This window comes from Cyprinodon tularosa, unplaced genomic scaffold (genome assembly GCF_016077235.1).
Source record: "Cyprinodon tularosa strain WSP-4 unplaced genomic scaffold, ASM1607723v1 ctg158, whole genome shotgun sequence".
Classification (NCBI taxonomy): domain Eukaryota; kingdom Metazoa; phylum Chordata; class Actinopteri; order Cyprinodontiformes; family Cyprinodontidae; genus Cyprinodon; species Cyprinodon tularosa.
Window position 1 is genome coordinate 1,086,333 of NW_024038416.1, and position 13,390 is coordinate 1,099,722.

The following is a 13,390-nucleotide window of genomic DNA, read 5'->3' on the forward strand; positions in this document are numbered from 1 at the left end:
AGAAGTCAAACAAACCCTTCCTATTCCTAACTGGCTATATATTTCCAGTTGTGTTTTGAAGATTTCAGGTCCAAGTCTTGTAGGTCAGGCAGACTTCCTCAGCAGCCCTTTAATATTTTCTTCCCTTTGCATATCACTTCCAGCCAGAAGAAATATTGGGGTAGAATTAAAAGATTAAACTTCAATCTGCCAGGGGTGTGAAACATGGGAAGGTTTACTCATGTTAAGTTTCAGGTATATATATTTTTTTTTTAGCACTTTTTATTTTCTTTATTGTTTGAACATATAAAATTGGGATAAACTTAACATGAACAAACATATTTTTCACTCACCATTCAGACTGCTTCTTTTCAAAAGAGTTAATTTTTTTTTCACAGATAACATATTTTAAAACTGCTATGTTTTTATCTTTTTAGCTTCAACCTTTCTCTTTTGGAAAATACAGATTTTTAAAACTAAGGTCCAAACTGATTGCTGCACCTTTACCTGTCGGTTCTACTGTCGGCATGTGGAAGCTGGCCTTTACAGATAAACAACTGAAACATCCTCAGTGGGTCGACTGTTATATTCTCCATCATTTTTGAAGGTTTGAAATGAGGTTATATGCACTTCCTACACATATGACTAAAATAATACCGTGTTGGTGGTGCTGCCTTTTCTGTGATTCTTCAGAATCATTGTTTATGTTTTATGCTGCCCCTAAGTCATCTAAATGAATGCTGCAGAGTTTCAGCACTTTAATCCTGGGCAGTTGTTTGATCATCTAATGGGTGTTGCCTCATTTATTAATGCAAAACCAGGCCAGTTTCCTTAAAAATAACAGTAGTCATGGTGTTTCATAACCAGAGATGGCAAAAGTACTCACTTTCCGTACTTGAGTAAAAGTACAGATACTTGTGTTAAAAAATACTCTGGTAAAAGTGGAAGTACTGATTAAACTTCTTTACTCAAGTAAAAGTAACAAAGTACAGGCTTGTAAATTTACTTAAAGTATAAAAGTAAAAGTAGAAACCACTTTTTTCATGCCGTTGCCTACATTTTAAATGGATGTCTGCCAATAGGACTAGATCTCCGTTGTGTTCATTTTCAATCATCTCGTCGTCCATGCTACTATGCTAACGCCACCGCCACCAAGCTGCAATGATTTGCCGCCAATGAATACCGCCGAATCTGTCGATTCATCTTGTAGTGGTGCGTCAAATGCAACGTAGATTCCCATCCAATTAGATTGAATTTGGTGACGTGACGTGTTTGATGACGTGAAAAATAATAACGGTAACTCCATTGAAATGATTCAAAACTTAAGTAACGAGACAATTTTTTAAAATGTAAGGAGTAGAAAGTACAGATATTTGTGTAAAAATGTAAGGAGTAAAAGTAAAAAGTCGCCATAAAAATAAGTAGTAAAGTAAAAATATCAGAAAAATCTACTTGAGTACAGTAACGAAGTATTTGTACTTCGTTACTTCCCATCTCTGTTCATAACATAGTGAAACTAAAACAGAGCTTTGACTATTTTACAAGGTGCGGTTTGTAAAAAAATCATTTTACATGAATTGAGGTATGGCTTCAATTTCCTCTCAAATGTGGCATATATGTTTGTGGAGCGATTTATATGAATGGACATAAAACCAAAATAATCTTTTGCCAGAAGAGGTTTTCAGTTTTAACAATATAAAGTCCTGCTTGCCTACTAAACCACAGACTTCTGTAATTTAATGTGTAATATAAGATAAAACATTGTTTGCAAATTTATTCTACACATTTTACATCAGTGATTCAGGGTTGAGGGAGATAATAGGCAATTAGACTGCTGCTACTTTATTATTTGTATCAGTATGTGGAATACTAATGAGATTTGTCCCCTGCATAGTTTGCTCGTTGTAACCGATATAAAAATTTTTCTGAAGTTGTGTTTATGGTAAATTTAATTACTTTTCTAATGAAACTTGTTTACCATCATTGCTATGGATAGTTTTCTTAAAGCAAATACATTCATTAAGGCTTTAACTCTGAAAGTTAAAAGGTCATGTGTTGGTGTTGATTGTAATGACAAAACTTCACAGGACTATCACTCACCTTTATTGTTGTCCTCCCAGTGGAGTGTTTGAACACCTGCTTGATGTTTTGGTTTTAAAGCCCTTGAAAAATAAAGAAAAAAGGAGAAAACCTGTTTGCTATGGACCAACATAGAGAAAAAACAAGAATAGTAAATCGGTACAAACAGAAAAGTTAATACATTTGTTCACAAACAAGGCCTCAAAATGAAAGCCTATTAAATGACAAAATCTGAATTTAAATCATTGCGTTACGTATAAGAGTAGAAATTACTTAGTTCCATAAAGTATATATTTTTAAATTGGTGTACCAGCATTTTACCATGTGGTCCTAAATCAATTAAAGTACTTGATCTAGTTATTATTTATTTTTAATTGCCTGATAAACACTAAAATCAATTTTTTTAAAGAACGGGATATTGTTTTTTTTATATGTGTTTGTAGAGTGAATATTTTGTTGGTTATAATTTTGTATTTATTTTTCAGCAAAAACAGGATATTTATTGCTTGTTTGTCAAAAACTTTTATGCAACGTATAAAGACCGCTGAAGTAAAATGTATATTTGTAATCCTACTTTGAATAAATATGAATAGCTAAAGCATAAAAAAACATGGCTAATAAGAGTAAAAAAAAACTTCTATTTTAGGAATATCATCTTAAAGGCAAACAAACCTATACAATCATTTTTATGTCAATTGTGTTGTATTTTTAGTATAACATACGGGGGGATTCGTAACTAATACATGGTACATAAAAATTTAAACATTTACAATAGCAGACTATAAGCAACCCTTCACCGTGGTCATTGTAAACTGATTTGAAGCCTGGAAGTGATGCTTAACCTGCACCTAGAAAGGTATAAACACACCAACCCATCATACTCCAGTCATCCTGTGCCAATGAAATGCAGCCATGCTGCTGCTTATGCTTCCATATGCACATCTTTCGAAGGTTGGACAATTTTAAAAAAGGACTTCTCTTACATACATGTCGTTAGTTTATGCAATATTATGAAAAAATGGAAGGCATATTTTTTTTATATTGACTTTAAAAATTAACATGCATCATTTGTTTATGTTCACTGACCAAGCTAAAATTGTTGTCTAAAGCAATGTAAAATTATTTAGGGTCCAGTAGCCCAGGGCCATGTGGATACCTCTACACTAAAGGCTCTATATAATGTTTTTTTAAAGCCATCAAAGTCATCAAAGCATGGAATATTGTATTTGACACAACATAATATTAATTTGTGATGGTATATCAGTTTTTTTTTTGTTTTTGTTGCTGTTTTTCCAACCTGAAACAAAGACACTCACCCTCTCTATAGAGTAGCCTATCCTGGTGTGGATACCTCCCATTTTATAATGTTGTCCTGCAGCTGCTGCAGGGCGATATTATTTCGCCTCCTGGGATTAGGCTTTAGAAAGACTGAACAAGGTTAAAGAACATTACCTCAAAAGAAAAGTTACAATAACTTTGTAGAATAGATGTTGAAAAAGCCACTTTGTTAAAACTTGCTATACATCACCCCTCACTGACTGGAGAAGATTGTGGTGAAGGTCCTGTAGGGGATGAGTAATGAGTGTCTACGTAGTCCTGTAATGGTCACTTGTTTTCCAGGACAGGAAACGCCTCTGCTCAGAAGTCAGTGTACACAGGGTTCTTCTTATTAGTCTAAATCCTGACATAATTTATATAACAGCAGATATTGATAAAAACAACCATTCACACTTGGTGTTCAAATATGCGTTAAGTAGTCAGACATTTGTTGACCCCTTTACACAAACATAGACACATATGTCACAGGCACTTTAAAAAGTCTAATCAATTTAATCATTCACAAAGATTAGTTTTAAGAAACCAAACTGTTTTCATTGTGTTATGCATGTTGTAACAATTGAGTGTTGCCTGCATTCTATCATAGACTCTTCACTCATGCAAAGCATGCATGTTGTGACAGTGGGAGGAAAAACTCCTTTGACTGGAAGAAAGGTTCAGCAGAACCAGACTCAGTGTGACTCAGTGGCCATCTGCCATGGCGTATTAAACCATGGCAGATGGCGTGCCATGGTTTAAGAAGGCAGAGCATACAAACACAAAGAAGAAGCACATAATCCCAGATCCAGAGGTACTTTTAGTGTAAGAAAAAAACTAAAATGTTGGTTGTAGTACAGTAGTAGTCATTCAAAATGTCCCCACTTTCCTTGATGGGCCCTTGGCTGGTCCTTTGCTGGCCCCCCTTTAGTTCGTTTTTGAACATCAATATTTGTACTAAAATATTCTTTTTGTCATGATTTGTGGATATTAAGATCTAAAGAGAAGTGCTATCTCCTAGTCAGAACCTGTAATTCAGTGAAAGGGTGGAGTCAGGTAAAAAAAATATGCAAGAGCGGGTCACTGCAGTGGCTGGGAGTTGGGGGGAAGTGGGCTGCCATTCAGCTGGTGTTTGACTGTGAAGGGCCATTTTGAATGGCTGCTACTGTAGTAACTCCTGATGTGGCCTTATCTTGGGGAGAAACAAAACTAAACAGCATTCAATGCACTGCACTCAATATTAAAGTTAAGATGAAGGAGAGCACAAAGAGGTAGCCACAGTAAAAGCTCAGTCAATCAACATCAGCGATACATTCAGCTACTTCAAATGCTATCTAGATTTCATCTGAATTGCATTTTGGAGAAGTTATTTTGGTTACAAACAGCCCTAAACATGTAATTCAACAGATGGAGTAATGAGAGAAGTAAAATGCAAACAATTGTGTGGATGGATGGAGCACTGCATCACCATTCAGACTCAAGAGATTACAGACACTAGAGACTTAATCCATCAAGTTTAGAAGCAGAAATAACCTCTTACAGTTCAGTGACTACTCCCTCACCTTGTCTGAGTGAGTAAACATTGGACCAAATAGAGCTCATACTCCCTTTATATGATTCACATGGGAAATATACAGAATGGTTACTGCAGCGAATACAAAGGCATCCAGGACAGGGAAGTCTGTACTTAGAAAGCAGAATTCACAAAATTCTGCTAAGTTATATTGATCAGATGAAAATAACTGGGAAAACTCTCTTATTTTACATCCTATAATCTGTTTACTGTCTAAAACTATTTTTATAAACAAAAGAGTGAGCTGCAAAAGGCTCTATAAATGAAGGCAATTTTTATGATAGCTTCTAAATAAATGATCTTTCTAATTTTGAGTCAACCAGCAGCTGTGTTCGATTTGTAGAAAATCCACGATGGTAATTTAAATATTAGACATCCATTGTTGCTTGAAGCAAATAACGTTAAGTCAGTTTGAGGTTTGTCATTGTGTCTCATATATAGATTGGATTCATACTAAGCTCTACAGTTTTTGGATTCTGTTCTGATCCTGATGTTTTAATCTGAATATCTGTGAGAAATAGATGTTATCTGATGCAGAATGTTTTTACTTACACATATAATGTTGCCTTTTTTGTTTGAGAAACAGATAAAAAACACTATTTAAATGCTACATTGTTTTGCTATGAGTCCCATTAACATTGCTAATGTTAATGCTCTTTGTACTGTAAATATTTTTTCTACCCTGTTTGACCATTTAAAGATAGAGTTTATAAGTGAAATAGATTAAAATAAAAATATCTGTATTTTTTTAGAATTACATTGCTACTGAATTTTGTGGCTACAGTTTAGAGATTCAGAATTTTCTCCATATTTTTGAACACTGACACAATCCGACATGATTTCAGTTGCTCTTAATGTTAGTGCAAAACATCTAAAAAAAGATTTATCTTTTTGTTTGCTTTTTACCACTAAAATTTCTAAAAAAAACCCCAGAAGAATATGATCTGTTTGGTCAAACTATCTGACAAATCTATTGACATATGATCTTAACTTGTCTGTTGGCACTGTATTGTGCTATGCCGTTTTTTTAAATCCCTCAAATGGGCAATAATTCAACTCAGTCAAAAAAGGAGCGGCAGGAATATAGGATGATGACATAAAGATCAGAGGCATCAGCCCAATATCTCATCAGAGAGAGTCAGTGGACTCATCGCCCCTAGTTAAGACTATTTGAGAAGTAATGTGGTTAGTGGTACAGTATCTAAACTAATGCCTGAATATAGTCTAAGAAACCTTGACATGAAAATGGACATGCCTTTTATGATGAATGATATTGTAAATCGGGTTAGAAAAAACTCTGTCTCCTACATCAATTCTGCCCTCCTTATTAGAGGGATTCTAACCTAAGGAACCAACATAATAAAATAATTGTGGTTTTAAAATTTTAGGTTTGTAAAACCTTGATATATGTCAATAATGGAACACAGTCTACATTGAAGGTTTATAAGTAGGTAGAAGGAGATTTGGCCCTTGTTGTATGTGCCAGACCGCTGGTCACTTTTTTTGTTTTAGTTCTGAAAAGACTGATTAAATCATCTGATCCAAGGATGAAGCTTTGTGCTTCTGTCCAAATGTCTCCTGTTGCTGATGCTCTTTTTATCTCTGCAGCCAGACATGATTTCTCGCTTGTTTCCTAACCCTTCAACTACTCAGTCATGTTTCATTTCAGATAAAATGAACCCTTCTACTTATACTTCTCTCTTCCAGGAACTCCAAAAAGGAGCTAAATGACATTCGGTTTGAGTTCACCCGTGGGCGAGGTAAGAGCTCAATCTAAATGAATTTTTCTAAACGCCAATTCCCTTTTTAATAACATCCTCTCTCTCTCTATCGATACTTGTACGTAATGGGCAATATCAATGTGCTTTGGGCAGCATCAAATCTGTGTAACACAATTACCTGCTAAGTGGAATGATGCAGGCCAAATATTTGTCCTATTATTTCCTCACAAGACACTGCTGATGGCGTTTCCCAGGAGCTCTTTTCAGCCGGTCTGGTCAACGGACTCGACGTCTCAGTTGGTAATGTTACACCCTGTTTCTTTCAAATAATTTGTTTTTGTTTTTTTTACATAAATAAGGCAATTTTACCATAAACATCTATTAAAATATCTGCTATAATAAGAATCATTAACAAGGCAAATAATATAATCAAACAAAATAATAATCCCATGCTTAAACTTCCCTGGACACACTTTGCTTCCCCCACAAATTGATCAATTTACATTTTTCTCATGGTTACTTAACTTCTCTATGTGTTTTCAGCAGCCCTAGCATTTCAGGGCAGATAAAACTGAAGAGACCTAATTTTTATGCTTATCTTTTTGTTTTCAATCCTTCAAATTTGGATGTATAATTAATAAAACATGTTTCTTTGGCGTGTCAAACTGACTATACACATTTATTTACACGTTTTTAAAAAACAATGGAATTGATGATTTATTCATAATTGTTGCTTTCATTTGGTATTTGCCCTTTAAATTCCTCCAAATCAAAAATTATTACAGGTGACATTAACATTTGACTCCATACGTTTTCATTTGGACATTGTTGTTCTCTCTCTTTTTGTTACAGTTGCTGCTAACCTTCAAAAGATTGTAGATGACCCGATTACCTATAAAGTGTTGACCTTTAAGCTGGTGAGTTTTACAGATGACCGATGGCTGATGGCAGTCTTAGTTGGGTTTTGTGATGCCTTACAGTGCCCTCCCTTTAGCAGCCTGTTGATGCATGGTGTGATGAAGGATGCAATTGCTGAAGTCATTGCTGTAGCAAGATGTCTCGCAAAACAAATGACTTCAGGGTGAATCAGCATCTGTTGCTGGGGTTTTTTCTGTGGGTGACTCAGAGGAAAACATTTTATGCTAAATTAGAGCAGAGCTGATGCTACAGAAAACTATCCATTGCAGTTTTAAAGAATGTAATATTGCATTAATAGAATGCAGGATTTAATTCTGGGGGAAGCTTATTTCTTGACCAGCGATTAAGCTAGTTAAGAGGTGATGGAAAAGTGAATGGACCAAAATATAGGACAGTTCTGAAAGAAAAGCTCTAAGAGGAAGGTCCTGACTTTCCAGGAGGTAAATGGCTAACCTGTCTTAGTACACACCTCGATTTCAAAATGAGTGAAAAGATTTACAAAGTCCTGTTCACAGATACTTTATGTATTATCTGATAAAGCTCTTGCTATTTTGCATAGAACAAGAAGAACATTTTTTATTTCTAGATATGCGGCGCTAGTCGAGACATATCCCCAAAGACTTGCAGCTCTGATGGCAGCAAGAAGTGGTCTGATAAAATATTGGTTTTTAGCAAATGCAGATCCTACTTTTCAGAATAATGTGGTGAATTTTTCTAAAACCTGACTTCTCACCTCTTCACCACATGGTTCAATAATGTGTGTGTCTTCTTCCTGTGTGACATAATCTGGAAAAAAAATATAATTCTGGATTACTACGTAAACCTCTTTGTTTACAAGTGAAATAACTATACAGTTTGTTAAAAAATCAAACAAATAATGTAATAGTTATTTAAGTCCACCTGTGTGCCCTCATAAACCTCACTACGTTTTGTGGTAAAGGACTCATCTTGAATTACTACCTTTAGGTTTGTCAACAAACACAGTGTGGAACCAGGTCAAGGCACCTAATCCAATTCTGTATTGATTTTTGCATGATATATTGTGGTACTTGACTCATAAATCTTCACAGAAAACAACACACCTACACAGCTCTGCACCAGGAGAGTACATCTGGCCTTTGTGCATCTTAAAAAGAAGCATTGCTTTCTGTCAATAAGTTTCCTTGTAGAAACTTTTTAAGTTGTTCTATATGCTGCAGGAGACATACAAGATTTAGAGAGTTACAAAAATATTTTATTTCCACTTCTTTTTTCTGGTTAAAGCTCAACAGCCTCTTCTTATGACAAAGACAATATCCCTTTTGTTTTATGACAAGCTTTTTGAACAAACATCGTTATAATGTCTGGATGCTTTTCTTTCAGATTAGAATATTTGTGCTATGAGTTGTATCATTTAACAATCTTACCTTTCTGCCATGTTTTTCCTCTCCATGCCTTGCTGTTTTTTTATTGCTCTGGATGACACATCTCTGGATGATCATTATAAAGGCTGAGTTTCCTTTAGTATGTTTTCCAGAGCATCTTTTTATTTGTGGAGGCCACCTCACTGAGCACACTTATAAATCCACATTATTTCTTATCAGCTTAGCTAAGAGTAACAGGGGCAATACCATAAAAGCCATGCAGTCGCAATAATTACCTTCACAAGGGCGACAGTTCATAACACTTTATGTATATAATTTATAAAGCGTGTGGACCTGTGGCAGCTTTATAAAGTGAACAAGAGACTTGATTGGCCTCTGAGCTCACATTGACTGACCTATCTGACATCACTGCCTCACTGTTGCCTAGAAAATCAAGGCTCTCTGTGATAAGGTGTGAATGGATAAAACATTTATACTCTGCTACGTTTCAATGAAAACGTAATTTTCAGTTGATACAGACAAATCAAACTGATAATTAAATGCGGTGCTGGAAGTAGACACATCTAAATGGTAATGAGGCTAATGCAAATGGCTATTGGAAGAAACTAAGACAGAGTCTGGATTGAGTTGATCTGTCGGGATTTGCTACCTTTTACATGCATATTGAGTTAAATATAATATTTTTAGATGATTCTGCATCCTTTTTATGCGAGTTAATATCAGGAAGTCCTTTTTCACAGCTTCAGGCAGGTTCAGATGGAATAAAAAGCCTGCAAACTGATTCAGAAAATACCTTAAAGAAAACTAATTGAGAACCAATCTTTGCCCTAGATCAAGGATTTAGCCAATTATATTTTTTTATGCACCAAAATTAAAGAAAATAGAAAATAAGCAATTTCATATTGTGTTATATGTTAATCCCCTTGTCTTAATAGAATTGTTACAATTTAATTTCAGGTATATAAATAGTGTAAAGTATGGTAAGCTCCTTTGTCAATGTATCTCTTACTACAAGTGCTCTTTCCTGCTATAGTGCAGATGCTCTGTATGTGATTCTTACTTTGATTGGGGTGTATTTGTCCTCTTTTATATTTTAATAACAGTGAGGTATACTTGCTGTATCCCAACATTAAAGAAGAATTACGAATGAATTGTTTGTAGGGATAACTTTGATTGAATATAATTAGTTTGTGTGCTTAGAAGTGACACAAATACAGATTTTAAAATCTGATTTTAATTTGATTTTCCTTGGTCTGAAAGTATTTTGACTGCTGTTGTTTGTGTATTACTATTTGAATTTAATTATAAATCTTTCCACAGGCTTCCGGCTGTGATGACACAGAGATCCCGGATGAGATAAAGTTGATCGGCTTTGCACAGTTGAGTGTTAGCTGATGCTCGCTTCATCCTTAAAGAAGGTGAGGCAGGGAAGACATTTCAGGGCAGGCAGACCGAGGAACACACACCGACCACCACCACAACCTGCTATATCTTTCCAACACCTTTCGGGAAAAGTCCCCCCTCTTATTCTTTCACTCCTTTAATTTCCCTGAAGCTCTGCCGTCGCTTCACCACCATCCGTGTAGCGTCACGTTCCCTGCTTGCTATCCCTTGACGTCTAACCTTAACATTCCAGCACCCAGCGCACAGAACAGAACCAGGATACAGCCCAGGAACCAAAAGATGTACTCAGGTGGTAAAAGAAGGTGATAAATATGTAGCTTTGAATGTTTTATTTAATTTATCAACTCCTCTTTTGTTCTACACTGTGTTGCATCACTTTTTTTTCATTAAAGTTCTCATTATTTATTGAAATGAGAGGATATTTAAAACAATATAGATATATGTCCCACCGTTTTGTTGCCACTGTGAAAGGAAATTTACCAACAAACCCACTGAATGGTGCCCATGGTCTCAGTCAGAATGTTAGGTTCGTTACATGTAGATATAAGCACATTTTTTATAACAACATAATGAATGTTCGAAGGAAACCCCAGAGTGAATTATTTTATGTGTTCAGATCTTTTTTTTTTTGCTAAGAATTAGGGTGCTTGGTTGAGTGTGCAGAAATAAATGAGACCTGGATGTTACTGTGTACACCTTGCTACTATCAACAGTGTTACGGTTTCAGAAAATGTTAGAGGTGCCTTGTTCATTTTTTTCGTGCCTAAGAAAGTTGCTAGCAAGTGAGACCACATAGAGAGCAGAACCGACTGATCTTCACTTCATCAACGTATTCCTCCTGCAAGTACAGCTCAGACATGCTCAGTGTGGCGAGATGAAATGCACTTTTGAGTTTAGAATGTACAACCAACAAACTGACTATTAATTTTAGATGCCGTTTTTCATCAGACAAATAGAAGGTGATGGAACCTGCAGTCGTAAACTCTTGCTCTATTATTGTCTATCAAATGTCAGAACCCAACACAGGGTTGTTTTTCTTGTTTGTTTTGCTTAAAGATGTAAATTAGCTACCTAATTGTATTGTATGACATCTAAAATTGGAACAAAACAGCTTCTGCTGATTGTGAAGAGCGTTTTATTTTTTCTTTTTTTTTTCTTTTTGTCCAAACAAGTCCAGTAGCACTAAGACATTTTAGGAATACAAGTGTTAAATAATAACTCCTCTAAAACCGTTTATTTTCAAAGGTATATATTTTTTTTTTATGTACGCTACGTGCATCATTTCAGTGTATTACCCATTCTCCTTGTCTGTAATCAGCTAATGTCAAATTTGTAATGAGGAGAAACAAATAAAGAGAATATTTAAGAAATGTGGGATTTCTTGAGAACTGTCGTTGCTACAAATTTATGGAGGCAAAGTCATATTATGACTGATGGTATATGATTGTAAATGACACAGGTCTCATAACTCATACTTGCATTGGTCTTTAAATCTTTGATATCTAGGATTTTGGCATAACTTTAAAAACGTATAAAAACGTGAGCTATTTCACTGCGCACGCTAAAAAATGTACAAACTGATCTATCAACAGCGTGCTAAAAGGATTTGGTCTTTAAAACGTGCTAAATAGCGTCTCTTATCCATTTAGTACTTTTTCTGCAATGAATATGCAATATGGGGCATTTACACCCAAAAGTGCGTCTTGTGGGAGGAGAACATGTAAATATATTAATTTAGCACTCGCAAAGTGATTTATCAAACCTGAAAGCAATTTTGCTGACGATATCTGACTCTATATTTAACACGTTTCAAAAGAAGGTGCAAATGGTCTGTATGTGTAATTGCGCACACATGGCAGCGGTTATTGTCGCAAGAAGGAGACCCCGAGAACGCATTTTTTTCACTCCGTGTGAATATTTTTGGAATGAACGAGGAAACGATCATCAAAACATATCGTTTATCCAGCATTGCCATTTTGGAGCTGTTGGGGGAACTCCGAATGGATTTGGAGCCAACCACAAGGAGGACCCACGCAATACCAGATATCACAAAACTCCTTGCAACATTGCACTTTTTTGCATCTGGGATCTCCCAATCTCGTTTTCCAGAAGTGCTGTCCGACGTTCTAAATGCCATGTCTCCCTGACCTCCCCCTTGCGCCTGTGGAGCAACATGCCAATGCTGCGGGGAAGCGTACGCGCATCATCTTATCCACAGTCACTTCTTGTGAGCCATTTGGTATGTGCATTTTTCAGCCACATACCACCTTGGGGAATAAAGGTTGCCAAGGTTTATATATATATATATATATATATATATATATATATATATATATATATATATATATATATATATATATATATATATATATATATATATATATATATAAAAATTTTTTTTGGGAGGGGGTGGGGGTGTCATTGTAAGATTAAAATTTCTTAATGCACTAGTTTGCACAAACTGCAAACTACTTTGCCGCAAACCACAAAACGCGCAAAACCATCATTTAAATAGGGCGTCTCCTACAGTTTTGCACCTGCCACCAGTTACGCAATCGCTCTTGTTAAATCACCCGCAAACCATGGTTCAGCCCCTCGCGCAAAATTCCAGTTTGCGAGCGCAAATTACAGCACGCAAAATTGGATCTTGATAAATCCGGCCCTCTGGCCCTAAATAATAACTGCTTAACTAATATTCTTAAGATCAAGAACACTTGGGTTTTTATATTTGACAATCATTGCGGGGCAAAAACATTTGCTTTGCTGAGGGGCATAACCCTTACTATGACTTTATTAAATTCCTGACTTTAAAACCTGCTGAATATGTTGAAAAGCAGGAATTCAACCAGTAAAAATCAGATTTGCCCAGAGTAGTAGTTTAATATTTTATCTCAATTATGCCAGTAACAGTCTGTCTTTACACTTATTTCAATAGCTGTTAAAATTAGGGCTATTGCCTGTACATTATTATCTCTTGTATTTTTTTCTTTTATTTTCCACTCATCTTTCCAGTCAAATCGTAGGGCATAAAAAAGAAA

The 13,390-nt window shown here is 35.5% G+C and overlaps 1 protein-coding gene across 4 annotated transcripts in view; it reads left to right on the forward strand.

Annotated features, from left to right (window-relative positions):
• The window catches only part of stk39 (serine threonine kinase 39), a 33,016-nt gene extending 21,294 nt beyond the window's left edge, over positions 1–11,722 (forward strand). For 3 of the 4 annotated variants that reach the window (XM_038280254.1, XM_038280256.1, XM_038280257.1), the window contains 4 exons: positions 6,653–6,705; positions 6,898–6,966; positions 7,519–7,583; positions 10,269–11,722. In XM_038280254.1, the coding sequence (XP_038136182.1) occupies positions 6,653–6,705; positions 6,898–6,966; positions 7,519–7,583; positions 10,269–10,343 (262 nt within the window). In that variant the 3' untranslated portion in view covers positions 10,344–11,722. The remainder of the gene's footprint in view (positions 1–6,652; positions 6,706–6,897; positions 6,967–7,518; positions 7,584–10,268) is intronic. The other variant, XM_038280255.1, reaches the window with a different exon arrangement.
• The last annotated feature ends 1,668 nt before the right edge of the window (positions 11,723–13,390 follow it).